This window comes from Struthio camelus, chromosome 3, assembly GCF_040807025.1.
Source record: "Struthio camelus isolate bStrCam1 chromosome 3, bStrCam1.hap1, whole genome shotgun sequence".
Classification (NCBI taxonomy): domain Eukaryota; kingdom Metazoa; phylum Chordata; class Aves; order Struthioniformes; family Struthionidae; genus Struthio; species Struthio camelus.
In genome coordinates this window covers 88,861,813-88,884,889 of record NC_090944.1, presented here as the reverse complement: position 1 = coordinate 88,884,889, position 23,077 = coordinate 88,861,813, and the positions used below count along the sequence as shown (strand labels likewise).

Genomic DNA, 23,077 nt, shown 5'->3' with positions numbered 1-23,077 from the left:
GAATATTTGTGGAGGCTTTCCCAATTAGGGGGAGACAGACTAATCCTGAATAATACTGAAGCTAGCGGCTACTGGGGTCCAGGAGTATTCCCTTCTAATGAAGGGCCACCAGGAGACTGGTCATTAACTGCAAAGGTCACGTAATGGGCGGGAGGCCTAGATCCCTGGGAGCAGGGAGAACCACTTATTTTACAAAACTGGAAGTAATCAGAACTAGCAGATGTAATCCAGGGAAAATATGATGTGCCCCTTATGGCTCCCGTAGATCCACTCCATCTTAAACCACTTATAAAGGGCCTGCCAAACGCTGTGAAGATGCAGGTAAACCACATAAGGGAGCGCATAACCCGTGACCGGGAAACAAATCAACGGAACCCCGAGGGGCCAGAAATACCGATTTCAACATGGCCGATCTCTTGCACGAGATCGTTACTTATGGACGGGAGAAGGGTTGGGCTGACCCACCACCACCAGAAACAACAGTAAGGAAAGTCCAGCGAGCATCTCGAGACCACTACGCTCCAACACATCCGCAAAACACCACCCGGAAGGTGGATCCAGAAACCTCAGGACAACACAGGCGAGACGCGATCTGTGGTGACATGCACAGGCTTTCGGAGTGCCTGCAGACTTATTGCATGGACAGACTAATGCAATGTTTAAGTGCTTGTTGAAGGGCTGGAAGCGAATGCCCCTCCCCTGGCAAAAGTGGGCCATACTAAAATGCCTCCAACTGCCCCGACCACTGAACACTGTAATCCTTTTGCAGCAACTAAACCATCACTAGACAAGGACACTCGAGCTCCAGGACATCCCACTCAAGTAGTAAGTCGCTTGCAATGGCATAAGGGTTCAGAGCCTAACAAAATCCCAATCGGTCCGTGTAGATTAGGGATCCCTTTCTTAATCGATACAGGCATGCAAATTCATGTCATTAATAAGGCTCAAGCAGAAAACCTAGGGCTAAAGCCTCTGAAAAAACACATTAATATAAGTAGAGTCACTGGTGGAGTAACATTTTTAGGAACTATATGGATGGCTGGTGCAGTTGCTGTTCCAGATGATGTGCTACAACAAATTGAGAAAAGGGAAGTTCCTAACAATAAAAAGGAATTGCAAGGGATACTGGGAACATTGAGCTTCTGGAGGAAGCACATACCTGGGTTTTCCGTAGTTGCAAGGCCACTGTACAACTTATTAAAAGGGAATACTGTCTGGAAGTGGGAAGCAGTTCATACTGAGGCCTTGGATACACTACAAAATGATTTAATTACTTACTAGAAATTAAGTCCGCTGCACCCTACAGACCCTCTCCATGTATAATGAAGCTTTTCTACCCATGCTTCATACTGTGGCTTATTCCAAAAAAATTCTACAGAAGCTAAATGTCCCATTTTATTTTCTTCCACTGCTTTCAAGGAGCCTGAAACCTGCTATAGCGAGTGGGAAACGGGCCTATTGCCCCTTGCTCGAGCAGTAAAAGAAGTGGAAAAAACTACAACTTCTCAAACAGTAATCATCTGAGGGCTGTTTCCGTCGTTAAATCCTATATTGAAGGGCACTCCACCGCCTGAAGGTGTTGCCCAAAAGGCAATGATAAGAAAATGGTACGCCTATATTGACGGCATCAACCACGTACTTCCTCTAACGGAAGGGAGTGTAAAATTATCTAGATGGCCACATCCTACCAATGCAGATCAGACAATGTTATACTTACCTCCAAACCCATTTCCAGGAAAAGTTGCCCCAGATTTTACTGCAGGAATGGATAAAATTGATGTATGGTTTACTGATGCCTCGTCGAAGAAAACAAACATGAGGTGGATACGTAAGTGAGTTGCAATGAATATTGGCACTGGGCAAACCCTGGAAGAAACGGGAAACGGCAGCACTCAGGTGGGCAAACTCCTTGTGGTACTAATCGCCACGGAAAATAGAGCATGTATAATCTACACAGACTCTTTTGCAGTTTTTCAAGGGGTGTACTGAGTGGATTGGACAATGAGATGCTAATGGTTGGACAATAAATAGAACTTTGGTGTGGAGATCGGATGAATGGAAATGATTGCTGGAAATTGCTAGAGCCGGGAACCTCTCTGTAGGTTGGGTAAAAGCCCCTTCGAAAGCGAATACGCCAGCATCAGAGCATTAACTCATATTAATCTGGTGAACAAGGAAGGAGGAGAGTGGGAACATTTGTTGGAATGGACACACATTAAGCGTGGGCATTCAGGTTGCTCTCATTTGTATAGGGAAAGTGTTGCACAAGGGTGGCCCGTAACACTGACTACGGTAAATCAGATCATCTCTTCTTGTCCTCTCTGTAAATCACGATTTAAGGGGGAACACCCGGGACAGTTACCTGTAGCCCATATTAGCCATGACAAAGTCCACTGGCATACATGGCAGGTGGACTATGTTGGTCCGTTACGGCCATGCAAACGTCAGGATTGTACCTTTGAGCTTAAATAAGTCTAGGGGAGCATATACATGAGAGGCTGTCAATGAAAATAGAAAGTCCTATAGAATTAGCTCACGCTGGATTTTACCTTGTTCCTAACCCTACTTACTGTTTGAGGAATATCCTTTCTTTTCTCTTTCAGAGTTTAGCTTTCAGATATTTTACTTCGTGTGAACTTCTCATCCATCGCCAATATGCGGATGTTACAATTTATGCTATTGCTAATAATTGTATCTAGGGGCTCAGGACTCTTGAGGAAAACACCGTATTAAAACTTGTCAAGGGGTTTGCGGATATGATAAACCTAATCCAAATCACAGCCTGCTTGCCCATGCCAGGGTCAGCTGATTCCTTCCTACCAATTGGGCTTATACCATTATATGTAAATTTTACTAATGCTACTGATAAAGGTGAAGCAAATGAAATGTATGACCTAGACTTGACTGATTATAATAACCAATTAAAAGGGTAGAAGAATGAAAATCACTCTTTAAAATAGACGTATCCAGTAAATACATCTTGGTGCAACACCTAATCTAAACCAGTCTATGTTATGGAATTGTCAGCGAGTACTGGATTGTTTTAATTCAAATGATGTAAGCCCGTATCTCTTGGTGACTAGAGTTCTTACTGCAACCTGCGCTTGTGCCCAAGCCCCAATACCTGAAAGCAAAAAGGAAGGCTGTCGTACTGGTGCTATTAAACTGCCTGTGGGGCTGATATGGGCACATGCAGATGGAAATTTACATACTGAACTGCCGTATAGTTCTGTGCATCACAGTCATGTCAAACGCCACTCTGATGCTATCTTTACTGACCACTATAGCTGCCTTCGAAAGCAGATAGCTGCGAAAAAGCACTAGATTTAGAGTTACCTAAAGGAAAAACCCAGGGAGAACTAGACCCCGCTAAACTCCAAGATGAAACAGGACTCCTTGAACCTTCTTTTCCAAAAACCCATATTACTGTGCCTCTACAACGCACCTTGGGCGTACCTACTCTTTGTCCACAGTGGCGTGATTCCCTAATCACTCAGAATATTGGACTTATCACAAAAGAGATGACGTCATGGGGTGGGGGGGGGGAGGAAACCTGGATTTGGACGAGGATCTCATGAGCCCTTGAAGGTATTTTCTCTTTAGGAGCGGTGAACGCACCAAACCAGGTCATGTTAAGCAAATTAACATACCAGGCTGAGGCTTTAGCGAATGCCACCCACAATTCTGTCGGGTTAATTAACAAACACCTTCAAGCTACCTCTAAAACGACACTGCAAAACCGTATGCCATTAGATTTGTTACTACTAAACCAAAGGGGGTGTGTGTCTATTTAGGCTTAGCGGATAATAATTGCTATATCTTTATACCAAATGTAACTTCCAGTTTGGAACCCCAATTACATACCATGCAGCGTGTGGCCTAAGACGCTCGGGAATTAAGGGATACTACAAACAGCAGTTTATTAGGGAAATTATTTAACAAATTTGGTCGTTCTATGGCAGGCTGGAGTCAAAGTTTGTTGTAATGGATACTAGTTACTACCGTTATTATAATTGGAATAAGCATTGCTGTAAAGCATCAAACGAAATATGACTCAAACAGTCCTGGAGATAACTAACGCCAGTGGATATGCCACACCCTGGATCTGTATGTTCAACTGTTTCTACTGCATCGTTTGTTGTTCTTAAACCTTTAACGATTCATGTTCGGGGTGTGACAACCGTCACGGGGTGGAAGTGTGGAGGTACCCCCCCCCCCGCACCGGGAATAACGGGTAGACCTGGTGTCTCTCTGCCTTGTCCTATAACCGACCCCGTCGAGCGAAACCTGCCTGCGCTCAGTTTCCTCCCCTTGGCACCCTAGCAACAGGGTCCTGAGTGGCGGAGCTGAAGGCGTTAGGACCCAGCAGAGGAAGGAACCGGGCACCTGTCAATCAGACTTGGAGGGAATTGGGAGATTTGCTTTTCTCCTCTCTCCCACCCCACCCCTGCCCCACATGTTGTTCATTGGAAAGGCCTGTCGTATTTGATAAGAAGTTCTTACTCTATAGAAGCACGGATGGTCATTGCTAATTTGATGATTTGTTGTTTGTTTGTGTAGATACTTACTTACATAAGGTAAGTAGTTTATCATCCTGTATTGTTGTGACTCAAAGATAGATGTGTTAACATGTATTGTTACGAGGGATCCTCCATAGTGTTAATTATTATTGAATGTTTTCATTGATAATTGCTAGTTATTATTTGTTGATTACCTGTTGACTATATTGTGAGCGTTTAGCACCAGCAAACCCCGCTCAGAAGACACCCAAAGAACCTGAAAGGTGGGCAGGGGTTAGTTTAATAGCAAAAGGAGTTGAAGACACCATGGCTCGGTTTTTCTTCGGGCGCTGCCCCTCCGCCATGACAATTTATTTTCAGGAACTTGTAATAAAAGGGAACTGAAGTGCTAATTATAAAGCTGCCAGAGAACATCTCTTAATCAGTAGACACATCATTTCCACTAGGTCTTGTCATTCACCCACAGCAGAGGAGATGACATTTAACATCCTCTTTAGCCTGAAGGACCTGCAACTGTACTTCCCAGAAGGGAATTAAAACTACCGTTATATCCTTTTATCAAAAAATGGTCCTCTCCACATTCATTTTCATCCTCTTTCTCTTCAGTTCCCACCCTTCTCCAGCTGTTATCTCTCTTTGCATGTCTTTTCCCTCTGCCTTTCTTCGATTGCAGCAAAGCCTGAACAGCTTTGATCTTCTTTGTCTGCTCTAACCCTCTTGCAGGTTCACCAGTTTACAGTGGTTATTTTTCTCAGAAAAATGAATACATATACATATAGAAGATGTATCACATCAAATTTAAATACCATGGGAAGACAACTGTTGCTTTTTGCAGGGACCTGATTAATACAGTAGCTGAGTTTTCAAGATGATCTGTGTCAGAAAATACACTTAGCTTTAAGCTACCTACACTGAGATATGAAGCCTTGATTTATCACTGTGCACCAATGACCTACCTGTTTCTGAACTGCTTGAATGGACAGTCAAGTGAGGATGCCACCTACCTACCATAAGCAGAACGGAATCCACTAATGAGCAAGGAATTTACACTGGCAGTACCACAACCCAATCGCTGCCTCCATCTGGAGGATGATATTAAGTTGAAGCTTATCAGCAGCATCTTCTCTGTGCACACCATGACGCAATACAGTATGTATTCTTCTCTCTTTAGACACAATAGGAAAACAAAGACCCATCTAAAAACAATCTTTTTTTGTTCTTCAGAAATGACTGATGAAATGAAGGCAACAAAAAAGAAAATTACACTACGCATTCCCTAGACAGTGTACTGCATACCTACCTTAATGTTAAAGTGTTTTAATAAAAAGCAGCATCCATAGCAAGACCTGAAAAAAGTTATTCCACAAGCAGTGAAAATAATGTCTGATTTCCTATAAATGTCTAGCAGTTGGATTCTGCCTCTCCAATTGGGATGCTGAACTGCGTCTCCCTTATCCAGCAGTAGTTTTCACAAAAATTGCAAAAAGGTATTATACGAAATTTAACAACTCATACCTGCATACTGTAACTGCCTGCAAAATTCAAGTTAAAAACTGTAAGGTTACCAAACCAGTTGCTGAAACCTGCTTGTTGAAGCATGAATTCCATTCACTGAGCAGCCCTTGTGAGCTATTTCTACCCTTCCACCCCCACAAGGTTATCTGTGGCTGGCTGGGATTTCAGCTGTGCCTCAAGAGGCAGCCTCAAAGATTTTTAGGAAGATCTTGACTTGGGCACAATCCATAACTAAAGCATACAGAGTGCTCCTCTAACCCAGTGATATTTTTCAGCAACTAGAGTCAGAGCAAAAAGCAGTCGGACGTGTTTTTCTACCTGTTAAAGTCACTGCCAATGAGCATTTTTTTCCCACACAAGGCAACAACCAGGGGGCTATCTTGCCTCCCATCCAAGGCAGAGCTCACACTGCAGTTTCAAATGTGGCGGGAGCCATTGCGCAGTCCTCAGGTTAGCCATGGGCCAGCAACCCGCGGGGCAGCCTGCCTTGGCCACATTCGCAGGTGAAGGACCTCGACGTGTGGATTTAGGTTTGCTCTCTCCCTTTACCCCCAACCTGTCCAGTGAAGCTACGGCGCACTCCTCCCCCTGCCCCGGGTCACCCCAAAAAGCAGTGACTGCACTCCTTCTCCGCCCAGGCAGTGCAGTACTTGTCACGGAGCCCCCTCCGCAGGCAAGGTGACAGTCCGTTAGCCCCTCCCCCCCAGGCGGCCGTTGGCGCAGCCCCACCGCCTCACACCCCACTCGGCGCTGATTCGCTGGCCGCAGGGAGCCGAGGGGCGGGGGGAGGGGCGGCGGGCGCGGCCGTTGGGGGAGGCGGTGTGAGCGGCGGAGCCCACGCGCCGTGCCCGTGGGCTGGCTGCTGGTTTAATGGCCCGCTATACAACGCGGCCCGGCCCACGCGTGGGTGCGCTAGTCACTCGGAGGCCTGCCGCTGACGGGGCGCAAAGGAGAGCAGTCCCAGCAGGCGGCGGGTTCAAGTCAGGCGTTTCCCACCCCGTGTGCAGCAGAACACGGCACCCACTCTCACACCCAAGTTTTGCGGGGACAGATGCTAAATCAGTTCGGATAACGGAGATTTTGCACTGAATAAGAGAATTTGCAAGGCAATACATGTAGCAAGAAACTCTTACCGGAGGTGTTTCAAATCAGTATAGTGAGATCTGAGGTTTTAGTCTTAGTCAGTCAGTTATATTTTTATTTGCTGAATTCTCTTCCAGAAAATAATCAGTGCTAGATACAGCAAATGCATGCATATGCATTTACATAATTTTGTATATTTTTGCCTAAGTTACTAGTCATTGATGATAAATACATATGATCTTTATCACACCCGACATTAATATTTAAAAACCTCACACTGCACTGTAAACAAGGATGGATTGTACCAGTAAAAACAGTACTAGTTTCATGTCATGTCGAATCCTCAAGTATTCTTCAGTTCCGGCATTGCCGTCCTTGGCCCCTTCCATTGCCAGTGGAGGATGTGGTTTCTGGTCCGTTCTCCCTTCAGTCATGAGTTCAAAAAAAAACGTCCAAGGCAAACTGCAAGCTGCAAATTGTGTTGATTGACACTGCCGTCGGAGTGGACAATTCCACGTAACAGCAAGTCCAGACACTGCCATGGCTCACGCTCCTGTTGCAGGGGAGCTGCGGAAGACTGGCACTTTAGCCGACTGCAAACGGGTAGCAGTGGTGCGCTTGTCCTCTACTCTGTCCTGCCGCTCTGCCCTCCAGCTCTTCGAAGTGCATCTGCTCCTAGTCCTGTCTAGAACATCTTTCTGTTAGTCTAGGTGTCGGGGGTTTGAGTTCCTCAGCAGTCCAGGTTGTTCCCCTCATCGTTGTCATAGTACAGTGAAGCTCTCTCAGTGAACAGAAGTGACGCTGAACTACATCACTAGTCACATCTCTGCTGGAGAACAGTTTCAGCATAGCCTGTTTTGAGAGTGTTCCTGTGTGTGCTTTTTAAACACATGCTTCAGTTTGCCAAAAAGTCACGACTGAGTAAAAAAAAATTATTCATTTATTATAAACATTCCTATATTCATTGTGAGTCAAACGCTGACCAGTTCAGTAAAAATCTGGACGAATTAAGTCACACTCTACTCTTACTTTTAGATATTGTCCTTAGTAATTTCTGAAGCTAATAACAGAATAAATTTCATATATGTGTATTTGTGTTAAAAAATGCATTCCTAAGGAAACTTTGTTAATGGTTGCTAAATACCAAGAAATGCATCAAGTTTTGACACTGATCTAGTTGCAACAAAAAATGTTGGAATTTGAACAATCACAGTTCTGTTCTTCAGTTTGTCTACTTCTTCTAAAGAAGTGATGCGTGAATTTCAGCTGGGAAGAATCAGCTTTTCACGGGGATATTTACACGAAGTGATCAGCTTCAATGAATTCCAGGATCTGAGTCTGGTGCTAAATGAAAGGAAGAATCTCTCTGTTCTTTGTTCTGAGTAGCTATCAAAAAACCTTCTTGCGCATATTTCAGTGTTCTATTTATTTCATAATTTTCCTCTTTCCATAATACTCTCTTTAGAAGACAGGTTACTATTGCCTTTGATCAGCCTCATTCTTGGTGTAAGCTTGTGCAACTCCATTTAGAGGCATCTGATGAGCAGGTGGAGCATAGAACTGGACAAAGACTTGCGAGACCTACAATCTAAGTCCAGCTATGCTTGTTTCTTCGTCTCTTCGTGTGTTAGCTTTTCTTGCCAGGCCTTGCCCAAAATGTCATCTGTTTAGCTTAGTATTTTCTCCGTACAACCTATTTACAATGCAAGCGGAGTGGAGACTCACACTTAAATAGGATTGCTAGGCATAAATAATCAACAGCAACAATATAAATGTAAGTAGAATGAGCCTGGACATAACCGGAATCATTTATTTAGTACTTTTGGGATACTTCAGTGATGTAAGACAGAGGAGACAGGCAGTTTCTATTCAAAATGAGGAGTGTTCCTTGATCGACTTCACCTTCCTGATAATTCTAAGTGATTGCACTTTAGAAGAGCATGGATGTTAGGTGAATAAGATTTCAGTTTTTCAGAGGACAGCGTTAGTCTTTTCTTTATGTTATTTTATTGAAAGGAGCTGTGGATCATGGGAGCTTGCCTTTGGGGTGCAGAGAAGCACAGATGACTGGTTGTCATACGCACAATGAGAGTGGTCTGGGTTGCTCGGTGAACAGAATCTTTCAGTAAGAATGTTGTTCATATTGTGTTATATAGTAAAAGAAGATATGTTATCACTCAGAATTTCACTAGTCTGTCTTGAATGGTAAGTATCAGAGTTTGTCTTTGAACTACGGCTGTTGTATTTCTTGTATCTCATGCACCACAGATCTTTCATTATCTTCACAAAGTGACTTCTAAACTTCACTCCAATAAATGCATAGAGCACAGGGTTCAAGCAACAGTGTAAGAATGCTATGGCTTCTGTGATGTATTTTGCATAGGCTATTTTCTTTTCACTGTCACAAGATTTGTTCATCTTGCCCAGATTTATGGCTGTCACAAGAAGAACAATGTTATGGGGTACCTGGCAAACTAGGAAAACAACCACAATTAATACGATCACACGGATTGCTTTGTTTCTTTTGGAATTTTGAGCTTGTTGTAAAGATTTGACAATGAATGTATAGCAAAAAATCATGAACATGAAAGGAATAAAAAAGCCAAATCCAAGTTGTAAACTCAGGAGCAGTAATTTCAGCAAGGTGCTTTCGGATGTTCTGTCAGATCTGTGATCACAAATCTCTTTGGTTTCATTGATGGAGAAGCTGTAACTTTCACTATACAGGAAAGAGGAACTGGAGATTAAAACTGATGCTACCCATACAGCCAAACAAATCAGTTTACTGTATGCTAGCGTTCTTGCCCTGATTTTAAATGACTTTGTTGCCTGTACAATAGCTATGTACCGATCCACACTGATAAAGGCCAAAAGCAGCATGCCACAGTTGAAGTTGATTGCGTAGATACCTCTGCTCATTTTGCAAATGAAATCACCAAAAATCCATTTATCTGCAGCATAATTCACTGCCCACAACGGGAGAGTGAGAACAAACAGTATGTCTGCTATTGCCATGTTGAAGAGGTACACATCTGTCATGGACTTGGCTCTTTCATATAAAGCAAAGGTCATCACTACAAAGATGTTACCAACTAGGCCGACGATACAAATCAACGAATATGCGACTGGCAGAAATGCTTTTGTGAAGTTTCTGACTTCTCCCTTAGAACATGGTTGTGCAATTAGAGAAAGATAGTCTGTCTCATATGCATAATCTGTGGTATTAGGCTCTGCCTGTAAAAAAGAACATCACCAGTTAACTACTGAAGTACTAGCATTACTTTCTTCGATTTCTATATAGTAGAAAAATGATAGGTAATAAAGTTATACAAAGACAAGGTACTACTAGCTTGAAAAAAATACACAACTATTAAAAGGCTTGCTGATTTGAAGTGCAAGTGACATGTCCCTTGTGGTGACTGTAATCTTTCTGTACAGTCTTTCCCACCTCTCAGCTTCAAACCTGTATCAAGTTTGTCTCAGACAATCCACAGCACTGTTGTCTCCTCCAGCACTACATGTTTTAACACTGTTGCAAAATACATGAGATGGTCCGCTCCTACTCCACCTCGCAAAATACAGATGTATTGAATACTCTGGAGGAGACTGAAAAGAACTAAATAGTGAATTTCATAAAACCTTAATTAAAAATATAACAAGGAGATAATCTTTTGGGATGGCTCAAAGGACACCATCCTTAAATATGTTATGCAGAAGAGATTAATCTGCCATCACGGTGAAGTCCACAGCGTAAATGTCTGCACCTGAGGTAGGGGGTCTACGCTTCCTTTAGAATCAAGGGAGAAGAACAGGCCCATCTAGAATGTTATACGTTTCATACTAATGTAGAAGTCTAAAAGAGGTTGGATGAATCAATCCCAAAAATGATTACTTCTCTCCTCTCATCTAGACAGGTAATCCAGGGTGGCTAGCCTGAGACGCAGGTACTGGCACTGCAGGCACCAGACCTGTAGTTAAATTGAGTGCAACTCCAAATAACAGGATGCATTGCCAGTGAACTCTGCTGTGAGAAACTTCTTATTAGCCAATCGCTTATAATATTTTGGCACTCTTGGAGCAGCAGCTGCAAAGAGCTTGGACTTCCAGATTAATTGCTTCATTGCTTTACTAATATAGTTTATCAATTTAATACGTACACTACTCATTTTGGCGGTATGCTTCTGCGAAGGGAAAATGTGGTGAGAAAAGCTTCAAAATGCTTTCCCAAGGATTTCTGAAAAGAAAAAAAGTAGATTAGATTAGGAAAAGAACACAGGAACTGCAAACAAGTAGAAAAACAATTGGAAATAAAACATTTAATCAAAGAAAGATCGCCTCACTTCAGCTGTATCAACAATACACACAAGCACCTCAGCAAATCACATTTCTCTGCAGTACAGTGTGCAGTCCTGGAAAGCTGATGATTTGTGTCAGTATCATTAAGAGCAGCACCTTACCTGTGGAATGCGTATTTGTACAGCGAATAATATATGAGAATATGTGACTCTTTCTTCACATCAATTTTCTACCACAGGGAATTAGAATAAATTTTACTTTAAAAAATTCTGTATGACAATGGAAATCGAGATATTAGGATAAAAATGGAACAGTAAAACAGCACCACATTATTATACTCCACAACAGTATTACTACATTTTAACATTATGTATTGCTATGGCATTTTATCAGCATATCGCATCACTCAGCATAACAATACACTAGTGAGGTAAATGAAGAGGGCCAGAGTAAGTGCTTGTTACAGTGCAAAGGATAGTACACAACATGAGCAAGGACTGAGTGAGCACTATTGCAACTGATTTTTATCCCTGTACATTGTGTAGATCTCTTTTGTTATAGACTGACTGTCAAAATTCCAGTCTTGGGATAAAATTAGTTATTTTCTTTATCACTGTGTTATCTAAGTATTTTACAAACAGTAATTAATCTACTTGCAGAGCACTGTGTGTTGAGGAGGTATTGTTACATTTATTTTGCAGAGAAGGCACTCAAGCAGTGAATCCCTACAGTAAGTATCCACTTGAGATGTTCAGTTTGCAACACCTCTTCCCTCCAACATCACTTTTAAGTGCTTAGCGTTATATAGGACTTCAGGTGTCTAAAGGACTGAATCCATTGACTCTGATTGCAGTGAGGCTCAGACTTCTGCAACTCATACCTCAGGGTCTGAAGTCACGGATACAGATAAAATGGGGAACATGTCATTGGTGGCCACCTATAAAAAGCTGGGATTAAATGACTTGCTTAACCTCACAGAGGAACCAGTAGGTAGGAGATTTCTTCAGCATTTGTCTGCTGTAATCAAGAGTTCCTCTTCTTTCCATTCTTTGCTCCCTGAGAATTGCATGTACCAGCAATGCAGTAATTGCAGGGACTGGGAGATATATTTGCTGAGAGTGTGAATATCATTTTCATTTAGAGTATCTCTGCTTTTTAGTAGTTATCCTGCTAGGAGGAAGTGCACGTCGGTCAAATTTTAAGTCTAGATTAACAAATCCTTCCTGTTTGTAATTCAAGTGGAGCAGATGCAGCCCAGATAAAACTGGGAAGTTGGGGGAGGGAGAGGAGTGAACGCTCTTCACTCAACTCCCTAAAAGGCAGCATAATGAGGATCAGTCTCGGTATGACTCGTAGGGACACAGGCTCATATAGATGGCTGCAGGTTTGTAAAAGCCCACACTACGTCATGTTGCTTAGCATCACTGCTTCGCAAGCTTTCCTGTGCTTTAAAGAAATCTTTAACCACCACTCCAACTTCCTCTGCTGGCTTTTCAAAGCTGATTTTCTGAAGCTGCTGGAGTGTAACAGCCTGAAAGCCCTTGAACACCTTCTGAAGCAAGCATTAACAATTTAAAGTTGTCTCCCAGACGTGCAAAGCTTTATAAAATGAGCAGTTAAGTTCCAACAGCTCAGCTGGGGCTGGTCCCTGGCCTGTGTTCTCTGAGCAACCTGACACAGTCTCCATCTGCTGCTTTATGCTCCTCAGGCCCCATCCAGCTAGACACACATGCCTTTTCTTGGTCTTTCTGTTACTCCTTGCACTAGGTTGCAAGTACAGCAACTCTGCAGTTAGGCAGCACTAAAGGAATACCTGTCCAGATTATTATTTCAGAAACTGTTATCATTTTATTGCTGCAAGAAAAATAAAAATGGTATGATAGATACCTTGCTGCGATATACATGATTATAATATGCAAAGAGAGTCCAACAGTATTTTCTCTCTGCAACGATAGCTCTTCATTGCACTTAGCCAAAGTAACTCTCAAACTTCAGAGTAATGAGTAGAAGGAAGAAGGCACAGTGAAGACGTTTAGAAAAATGGAGCTCAAGTGTTTCCTAAAGCCTGTACAGAGGGATAAGAAGAGAGATCTCCTCATGGTAGCCCTGAAGAATGGTTCCCTGCTCCTCAGAAGAGCTCAGTAGAAAGCTTGGAGAGAAGAATTACTCCTACTCGTCACAGAGCACTGCGTGCTCTCCTTAATGTTACAGAAATTCACAAGGGCACCACCAGTCACGCATTTATTCACAAAAGGACTTCCACTCTCCAACAAAAACTTCTTGAGGCTGGTTGGTACAAGCGAATTAGAGAAAGACTCAAACTGAAACCAGAATTGCAAAGATCAGATTTAGGACCTGATTTAAATCTCTTGAGCTGATTTTCTTTAATGATTTCAAAACAGCATTCACTGAAGTTATTAGAAAGAGGCACAGACTGCAAAGGGAGCTGAATCAGATCCCCTGTAAACATAACTTGCTCTTCAATTAAGATCTCTTCAATAGTCTTGTAATAGGCAGCTTTATAATCTGCATATTTTTGGCTTTATTTAGCAGCAATGTGTTAGGTAATTATCAAAAATAAATTTCCATGAGATATACACGTATGTTCTAACACTGCTGGTATAGTATGTATAAACAGAAGTCTATGCACATGCACACAAACACACGTTCTGAATATTAAATGTTGTATAGGCCTTGTAATCTATTCTTTAGCTTACTGTTTTTCCACTTTAGTGTATTTTATTTCACTATGAAGGCAATATGTTTGTACTCAGTATTAAGACTACACTACAATCTTAACTACAAATAGATTATTTGGAATTATACAAGCAAAAGACAAGAGATAAAGAAAGACCTCAGGAAAAAGACAGATTTCTACAAGGCAAAAAACTTCTCAACACCTGCAGGGAATCAATAAGCACCTTTTAAGAACCACTGATCGTCATAAGTCAATTGTACTTATCTCCTCTACTTATGTGTGTAGTTTAATACATTCGTCATATATACATACATTTTAGATTACCTTTTGTATTTTGGTACTTACCAGATCAGAATACTGTCTGAAGCTTAGGTCAAAGGGGGTATGTGATTCTGTTACGATCTTTTGTGGCTGGCTGAAGCACATTCACCATCAGCCTCGAAAGAAGTACACTTTAATTAGAAAAACAAGAAATAACAGCAATAGTTAAAGGTACAGAGTTAAATTGAAATTATCACCACTTCCTCCTGACATGCCGTAACAATAACCTGCTTTTTACGTAAAGGAAAATATTTAACCCTATCTATGCTGGAGACACACAAACTAGATGAAAGTCATTTACTTATTAGACTACCTATATAATGATATTAGCTTTCAAATAATTTATCTAGCATTAAAATCAAGTAGAGTGATCTCTATCCGAATGTTTTCACTGTTAACTCAGAACATATCCTGAATGATGGCCCATTTCTGCATAGGGTTATGTGTGCTTTTAATGTCATGCAGCTGAGCTGCCCCATTTAAATCTACAAGATCACTTACAGTAAGAAAAATTGCCAAATTGTGGCAAAAATTAATTACTAAACTGAACAAAAACTTGTTTTTCTGAAGAACAGAAAAGAATCTACTTTGTATTGAAGGGCATGTTATCCAAATCGTTTGCCTGAACTGCTTGCACAAAATGTGCAAATGCCCAGGTAAAGAAGAAAAATGCCATTGTATTTGACTGGTACAAATGTTTGCTGTTTATGTGCATACTGTTCATGCTGGTTGTTAAAGTTATTTGGAATTAGGAAAATATTTGATTTTATCATCCATGAATTTTGAAAACTCTAAATGTTTCTTTCCTAGACTTTTAATTTACATTTTGATGATAACTTAAATATTTGCATTAGCAGAAAAGAACAGCAAGAATCCTTCAAATTTATTATTTATTTCAGAAATCATGTATGTGAGCATTCAGTTGCAGCTTGTCATGTTGCTGGAGGTACCAGATTGCACTAATACAGGCAGCCCGGTAAGCTATGTTTAAATTAATAGAATGTTGGACCTGAGAAATGCAAGATGTTGGATGTCACACAGGTCTTTTTTTCAAAAATGATCATATCACAATAAAGGGGGTTCCAGCAGCTTTTTTTTTTTTTTTAATGTGTGGTGCTGCTTTCCACAAACCATAGCAAGTGAATGAAACAAAAACGTTACGTAGTCACAAAATGTGACTTGGTGGATAGAAAATATCATGTAATAGTCCATAATCATTTAAGCAGTCACATGTCATTTTCTTGACTGCCTATTTTTGTAGTATCCAAAACCTTGACTACAACTGTGAAAAAATCCAAACATTTGCATAGATCTCTAACGTAACATGTATATACTTACGAACCCTGAAATGAGGGTCTTGTTTTTCCCTAGTTGGCAAACATGTACATTTTGATTACTACTGATGGAAGGATATCATCACTTTTTGATGCATAAAGAGCCAAAAAGGTGTGAAATCAATCTGGATTGTGACTTGACTGACTTCATTGAGCTCAATTTAAAATTGATTTGGCCTTCTTATTGCTGTTTGAAGTAAATCATTGCCTATCATCACAGATCTGTGCAAGGTTATGATTAAACCCATAAAGTGATTGAGAGGCTGATTTATGGTTTGCCTAAGTTCAGTCCTTGGATGAGAGCAGGTGGTTGAGGCTCAGTGCAGAGCAAATGGTGTAAAAATAGAAGCCCAAGAAAACAGTTGTTGCAGATGGCTAAAGTTATCTCACTTTTAAATTTCTTTTGACAAATTAAGCTAACAGCTGCAGTTAAAGGACCAGGTTGCAGCAGTGGTCAAAACACTTGATGACCTGTGGTGATGGGATGGGCGTGAGGTTTCGGAGTCTCACTACTGCCAGTCATTCTGCGCTCAGTGGGTAGGCAGGACATCTTTTAGAGAGCTCTCATTCTATGCTAGTTACCTACGACCTTCCATTTCTTCTCAAAGGCTTTTTTTGGTTTTAAATTATAATGTCCTATATGATCTGGGGGCTGTTCTACCTGGCCTAAGTCTCCATAAAACTCAGCCAAAAAGAGTGAGTCGTTTATTAAGAATGACTAAGCAGCAAGAAAGAACAAAATGGAAACGTTCATAACAGTTCTGTATAAATCTATCAAGCTCCCATAGCTGCACTACAGTGCAGTTCTGCTCACTGCCTCTCAGGAGGTATGTAGTAAGGCAGAAAAAGTACAGCAAAGGGCCACAGGATAATCATCAGAGGCATGGAACAACTATCTGAATAAAGACTAAAAAGGCAGCTTGGAAAAGAGACTACTTGTGGAGGGGATATGATAGAGTTGCATAAAAACATGAGTTTTGGGTGAGTGTAAACGCAAAATAATTTTCTACTAAGTCTCACAGAGAAAACATATAGGTGGCTCCCTGTGAAGTTATCAGGCAAAACTGTTGGAGGTATGGGAAGGAAGGAGATTAGGGCATTATTCAGTCTTTCATGGGTAGCTAACACAACAAGGCCCTGAAGGAAGGAGCAAGACAACACTATAAGACAACCAGATAAGGACGTACTCAAATAAGCCCGAAGAGAACAAAAACAGTTGATAAACAGCAGAGAACTACTTGAACTACGGGTGAACTATCCTAATTAGCATAATAAAAAACCCAGTCACAAGCAGGGAAGACAGGGGCTTTGCTGATCAAAGCCCCTTCCCCATAGAGCATGCCTAGTAGCAAAAGAGGATACAGCGACTGTAAATGAAGATGAGACCTAGCAGAACCAATGGGAGCAAGGATGACTGAATGTAGTTGTAAACTGTACTGGTAACTGTTGCTTAAACTGTATAAAGTGTAAGCTGTGTATTAATCAGGTGTGCTAGCTGCGTGGAATTACCACCTAGCACCCATCTCTGCGCAGAAATGAATTAAACAAATATCTCGACTCTGTGTGTTTCTCGAATCATTGCACACCAGGTGAAAGAACCCTTCTTTGGGACAACAAAACAAGGTATCATCACATAGCACCTAATAAAATGTGAGGGTTGTTGCTTAGGGACATCACAGACAACAAACATACACAAGAGTTCAAAGAAGGATTAGGCAAATGCAGATCACATAGACCCAAAGCAGATTATTAGGCACAACAACTTGATGGAAATCCCCAACTCAGGAGGCAGTTAACGGCAGGTTCCTGAAAGCTGGAAGGATATCGCCGCACAAGCGTCACTATTGGAAGGTTCTTCACCTCAGGCGTCTGCATCTGGCCATGTTCCAAAGTAGGATGCTGCATGGACCTTTGGTCTGTGGGACGGTTCTCATATTCTCAGCAGCCATCATGCACAGCAATACATCTTACCTTGGTCTGAAGCAGTCCAAAGTCAGTGACTTACAGCAGATGCTGGAGGACACCTACGTTTTAATTGGCCTGTGAAGATGATCAAGTACAGCTGAGCTATTGGTCAATGCAGAGGGCAGCATAAAGGCAGAGGTGGGAGTGGAGAGGGTGCATGAGCTATGATGTGGTAGAAGATGCAAACTGATTGCACTGTATTTTGGTTTTGTACATTAAAACAATTGGCAAGGTGCCCAGAGCTTGTGACTAGGCACTTTCCAGACATCCTTAATCAAAATAACAAAGTACTTTTCTCTGTATTATTTATTAGTTTCACAATGCATAACAATTTCCATCATTAAAACTTCACTAGTTTTCAGGTGGCCATTCTGTTAACCTTTGCTATAAAGGACTTTCTCTCTTTTCTTTCTTTCTTCTTCTTTTTTTAAACTATTTTTTTCTCTATTTTGCTGTCTTGCTGTTATTTGCATTTCAAAATTTAGTAACGGAAATCTCCGAATTAACTTGATTTGGTCTTCAGATCAGGCTCATAAGGAATTTTCTGGACAGTCTTGGATAGAAAATGTAAGATTCATTTGTAACTAATTCTCTTGTCTCTGAAGTGCCGTGAGGAATAGTACATTTACTCTTGATAAGCTGATTTGCATACACTTTTTGTAATAACATTGCCATATATGACAGCCTAGATGCTGTTTAGGGAGAGCTCAGTTTCCGCTTGAGTGCTCTCTGGAGAAGATCACGGCTTCTCACACATGGTGTCTGACATTTTGAAACATGGCCTCCAATCCAGTTAAAAACAGCACATTCAGTGTAGGAACACATTCTGTGCTGGTAAAGGGAGTTCACTGTGGGGCCTTAAGTCTACTTTCTTATAACTCTGGGACTGAAGAGAGAGATCTTACATAGCAGATTTCATTACACAAAGACAAATCTAGCCCATGGCAGTCATTTAAACAGCAAATAATGGTTAGTGTAAGTAGAAGTTCCCCTTGTACTACAAAAATGGATGCAACTTCAAATCACCCAGCAAGTGCATACTGATTGTACTACACATCCAAGCAAAGACTTCTGCTGCTAGTAGTAGGTTCCAGTATCTCTTTCAGACATCAGTCTACATTTGAAACATTAGCCTGTGAAGGCCCGTGAAGCATCTAAATATTATCAACACTATTGCACAGAAAGAGAGTTGTTTCAGACACTTGGGCTTTCCTGTGGCCACATGAGATGCTCTGCATCTGTTCCCTGGTACAGTTCATCAATGTCATGAGCAGGCTTGGTTCATTAAAAGGCTAATCAAAATTTTAGCTTATTCGTTACAAAAAGTATTACTCATTCTCTTCTATATTCAGGTGTTTTCTAATTTAAACATATGTCAGGCTTTTAGTCTGCAATATATTCAATGTTCAGTAAGAATAAGTCTTTCAGAAGGTGACGAATTAAATCCATTTAGGCTAATGCCAAAGTTAATGTACGATAACTAATCCAACTTACCTTCGCGCACGTTTTCTTTTCACCTCCTTGCAAAGCCCAGACAGCCTTCCTTGCAGATACTTTGTGCTTTGCCTTCACACAGTGGCAAGCAAAGAGGGTTTTTTTCTTTTTAAGACGTCTATTTTAAAATCTGCATGCTATGCAAATAAAGCCCCCACATGCAGTTAGTTTTTGTTCGTATGTTTAAGGTCTGAAAGGAAATTTACTCTCGTTTAGCTAATATGGTTATTGTGGTTTCTCAAATCTCACCACATGTTAGTTTTCTGCCACCACTAATTAAGGAAAGAAAATATTGAAAGATAAGGAAAACAAAACCACCATATGATTTATTCCAGAATCCACATGCTTCTTCTGGAATGACTCAGGACATTTTTGCTGTTCTAAAAGAAATGTAACGTGCACATCCCACTCTGTTCCACCCTACTTTAACGTTCTTTCATTTAAATTTAGATCAACTTAGTTTGATTCAAAAAACCAGCAGCCAGCTGAGACTCTGGTCTCCCCATCATTCTTTCAGACTACAAAATATAAGGTATTTATTTACATTCATGTTGTTTATATTATCTATTTAATTTTTTTTACATTACTCTCTCATACTGTAAATATATTTTTTCGCGCTATTCTTTCAAAGTTTCCTTCCTCTGCCTCTGCCTTTTTACACCCTCTCAGACGCGTTTTTTCTGTATTTACTTTCTTGTTCTTCCTATTTCTTCCTCTTTCTGTGTTCTGCTTTTCTAGGTTCCTGGGCTCTTCTTTCCATCTCTTGTTGTCTTCATCGTTTCTCTGCAGCAGTCAGTTTCTTAGCACCACTCGCTTGCTTCCCCTTTACTCTTTTTTGTTCAAATTTTCAGCCTCACTCCCACATGATTCCATCTACCCCCTGCCTCCCCCCAAGAAGCAGTCCTCACTACATCTTACCAGGTGTCAGTGGCTGAATTAACCTGTTCCAAGCACAAGCATCTCCACTCAGAAGATTAAGTAGGTAGCAGTTGTAAACAAAGTATTTGGGAAGTAGAGGGATTGCATAGTCAATGTTTAGCTCTCCTCAGCCCAGGGCACGTGATTGCATTTGTAAAACCTCATAATCCATCAGTTTTGTTCCACCAATGCACATGCTATTTTATGTGAAAATAGAGGGAGATTAAAAAAAAAAAAAAGAAGAATTGATGGAAAACAGGTTGCTGGTCATGTGAAAATGGTAAAGAATGAGACCCTATTTTTTCTCATATGAACAGTGAATTTTTTGAATGAGGAGCACAGTCATACTCAGAGCACTCTTCTGCTTCACTGCAGCATTGCTTCTGAGAACCAGCCCATCTTCTAGCTGGTATGGCTTTCAGAAAGAAACTTAAAGGACAGTAAATGTGTCTTCTTATTGATAGTAATTGGTTTCAGAAAAGTTGGTTTAAAATATCTTGTTTTCCTAGAGAAAGTATTGATGAAAGCAAATTTTTCAAATAAAAAATAGTGGGATTTTTGACGGAAGTTTGAATACCAAAGATACCAGTTTAGAAAAACCACCAAGACGCTCAGGTGAGTTATTGTATGATCACCACATGCTTTTATTCTCTTTTGTAGGCTGAACTTACCAGTCACACTACATTTCTCAGCTTTGATAAGAGAAAGTAGGCAATGAGTAATCTCATTCCATGGTTCTAAGGTCTCATGGAAGCCTAGACGAGAAAAAGTCTGGGATTCATAAGGCACATCAACTCCCATGAAGCATAAAAGCAGCATTTTCAAATCAAAACTTTTAACTTTTTCATCAAAATGTTCCTGGGATATCCGAAGACAGCATTTTGAGGGAAAAATCTGTTGCATTCAAATCACACTTTTTCCATTAAGAAGCAGCTTAATCGGAGACTTTCATATCAGTTTTACTCCTTCAATTTAAGAAGTTTTTTCCCAGAATTATGTTGTGTTGGTCTGCTCCTTCGTATTGCCCTTCAGCTGCTTATCTTAAAGAGGTTTAAGAACTATTACTGCTGAAAGATCTCCCAAGGTATGCCAGAGATAACAAGCATACAGTGATGAACAGAACGATACAGTGTTTGTATTTCCAAACTGCAATTGATTAAAGATGTTAAGCACCTGTAAACTCAATCGTCTACCTTCTCTGCCCATGAGAAACGAAATGGCCTGGAAAATACATGTTTGCTCCTGAAATCCCAAAGCAGAGAGTCCCATTCTCAGCTACCTGTGCCCTGCTTTGCAGTCAGCTGTGCATCACCCCGCCATTTTCTTTTCCTCAACGGAAAGGCGTTGCTTTCATTGTACATATCCTTTTTGATGTTGCAAAGGGAGAAGTGCTACATTCCTGTCTACCCAGTGGAGATTTACATATCAGAAGTACCTGTTACAAAAGGATCATCCCATCTGGGTCAAAGGATCCATGAAACCAAGCCCATGTTGCTGCAACACTTACACAATATATCACTGAGAGACCTAGCTTAACACAGCAGCTAGATGGAAAGGCTCAAAACCAGAATTTTGTTATCTTGGATATAAGCTTTTTAATAAAATGTATCACTATGAAGAAGACAAAATATTGCAAAACATTTCCAAATAACTGCTACCCTTTGAAGGAAATGGTCCCCTGCAAGAAAGTTCTGCTGAATTACCTGCTAATGTGTGACTAATTTACAGCTGAGGAGGGCAAACGAGTTTCCATATCAGAAATGCTGCAAAGACCAGGCAAAGAGAGGAGTAGAGTTAAATATGAAGTCGCTGACATAATTTCTGTGCTTTTGATGCTGTAGTCAGACCATGCCCTTTGTGGTAATGTTGTTTTTTGCTTGCTCTCTCGCTCGCTCGCTCTGTTTCGTGTGTCATTGAAATAACTACCAAAGTAGTTTCTCAAAGCTTGTCATCAGTCTATACTCCCAAGCACTGACATTTCAACCTGAGTATGTTAAATTCATTGACCTGATTTCTTTTTAGAGTTGTACTTTCTTTATATGACTGTTTTTAGAAGAGACCCACGCCATGGAATGCCCCAATCACCTCTGTTTCCACAGCAGTAGTCTTCACGGCCTGAGTAAGAAAGAGCTGAAAGATAAGAGTTTAAAAGGTGCTTATGTACCTAATGGTGCAATTGGTTGCTTACTATGGAATTTTTAAGGCATCTATGATCCTTGCTCCCACCGAAAACCACAAATGCTGAAATGGAAGAATAGAATTTTAAATTGCATCTGCAAAATATGCAGCCCCTGCATCAGCTGGAGACAGTTTGAAGATTTGTTTCAGCCTGTGTGAACCAAAATGCAGTGTGTGCTTTTTGGCCCTTGGATTGTAATCTTCCCAGTCATAAAGACAAATCAGAAGGGTTGGCTGGTCACTTCAGTGAGATAGACCTCCTGTCAGTCAGCTGACAAGTCAGAAAGCGTACACGTTAGCCAGGAATATGGCACGTGTTCTTGTTAGCCTGACGCTCACCATCTCAAGCACGTGCACCACCCAAATGGACCAACATTGCCACTTAGTTCTGTCTGAGCAAAGAAAGAGGAGAGTGGAGGAGGGAAAATAAGTTCACAGCGGGGATCTGTTCTAAGCAGAGGACAAGGAAAGCAGTTCCTGATGCAGGATCCTCTACCGAACAGCTAACAAACACAGCTCTCTGAATTAATTTTGCAGCAGATAGTTCACCTTTCACTTCCCTTTTAAGAGTGGGGAACTGCTGTTATGATTTGATCTCTAGATCTTAATACATGCAGTTTCTTGCTGGTGGTTAGTGCTTTGATAAAATTGATGTTTCCACTGTGATTATAGGGGTGGTAAAGAAAAAAGAACCCAAACAAGTAACGGAATGCACGTTACTGATCATTCCCTCACAGGAGCAGCAGCATGGCAGC

The 23,077-nt window shown here is 41.1% G+C and overlaps 1 protein-coding gene across 5 annotated transcripts; it reads right to left on the bottom strand.

The window, feature by feature from the left end:
- Positions 1–7,220: 7,220 nt before the first annotated feature.
- Positions 7,221–20,246, bottom strand: CCR6 (C-C motif chemokine receptor 6). Of its 5 annotated transcripts, XM_068938950.1 has the most exons (6): positions 20,145–20,246; positions 19,227–19,363; positions 17,739–17,807; positions 14,458–14,564; positions 11,276–11,352; positions 7,221–10,352 (listed from the first exon to the last, which is right to left on the bottom strand). In XM_068938950.1, exons 5-6 carry the CDS (start codon positions 11,282–11,284, stop codon positions 9,267–9,269), a joined length of 1,095 nt encoding a protein of 364 aa, XP_068795051.1. In that variant the 5' UTR covers positions 11,285–11,352; positions 14,458–14,564; positions 17,739–17,807; positions 19,227–19,363; positions 20,145–20,246; the 3' UTR covers positions 7,221–9,266. The 5 variants fall into 5 exon arrangements, with proteins under 5 accessions (XP_068795051.1, XP_009679123.1, XP_009679131.1 ...); XM_009680828.2 differs by lacking the exon at positions 20,145–20,246 and having other exon boundaries at positions 19,227–20,069; XM_009680836.2 differs by lacking the exon at positions 20,145–20,246 and having other exon boundaries at positions 14,458–14,549; positions 19,227–20,069.
- Between the last annotated feature and the right edge of the window lie 2,831 nt (positions 20,247–23,077).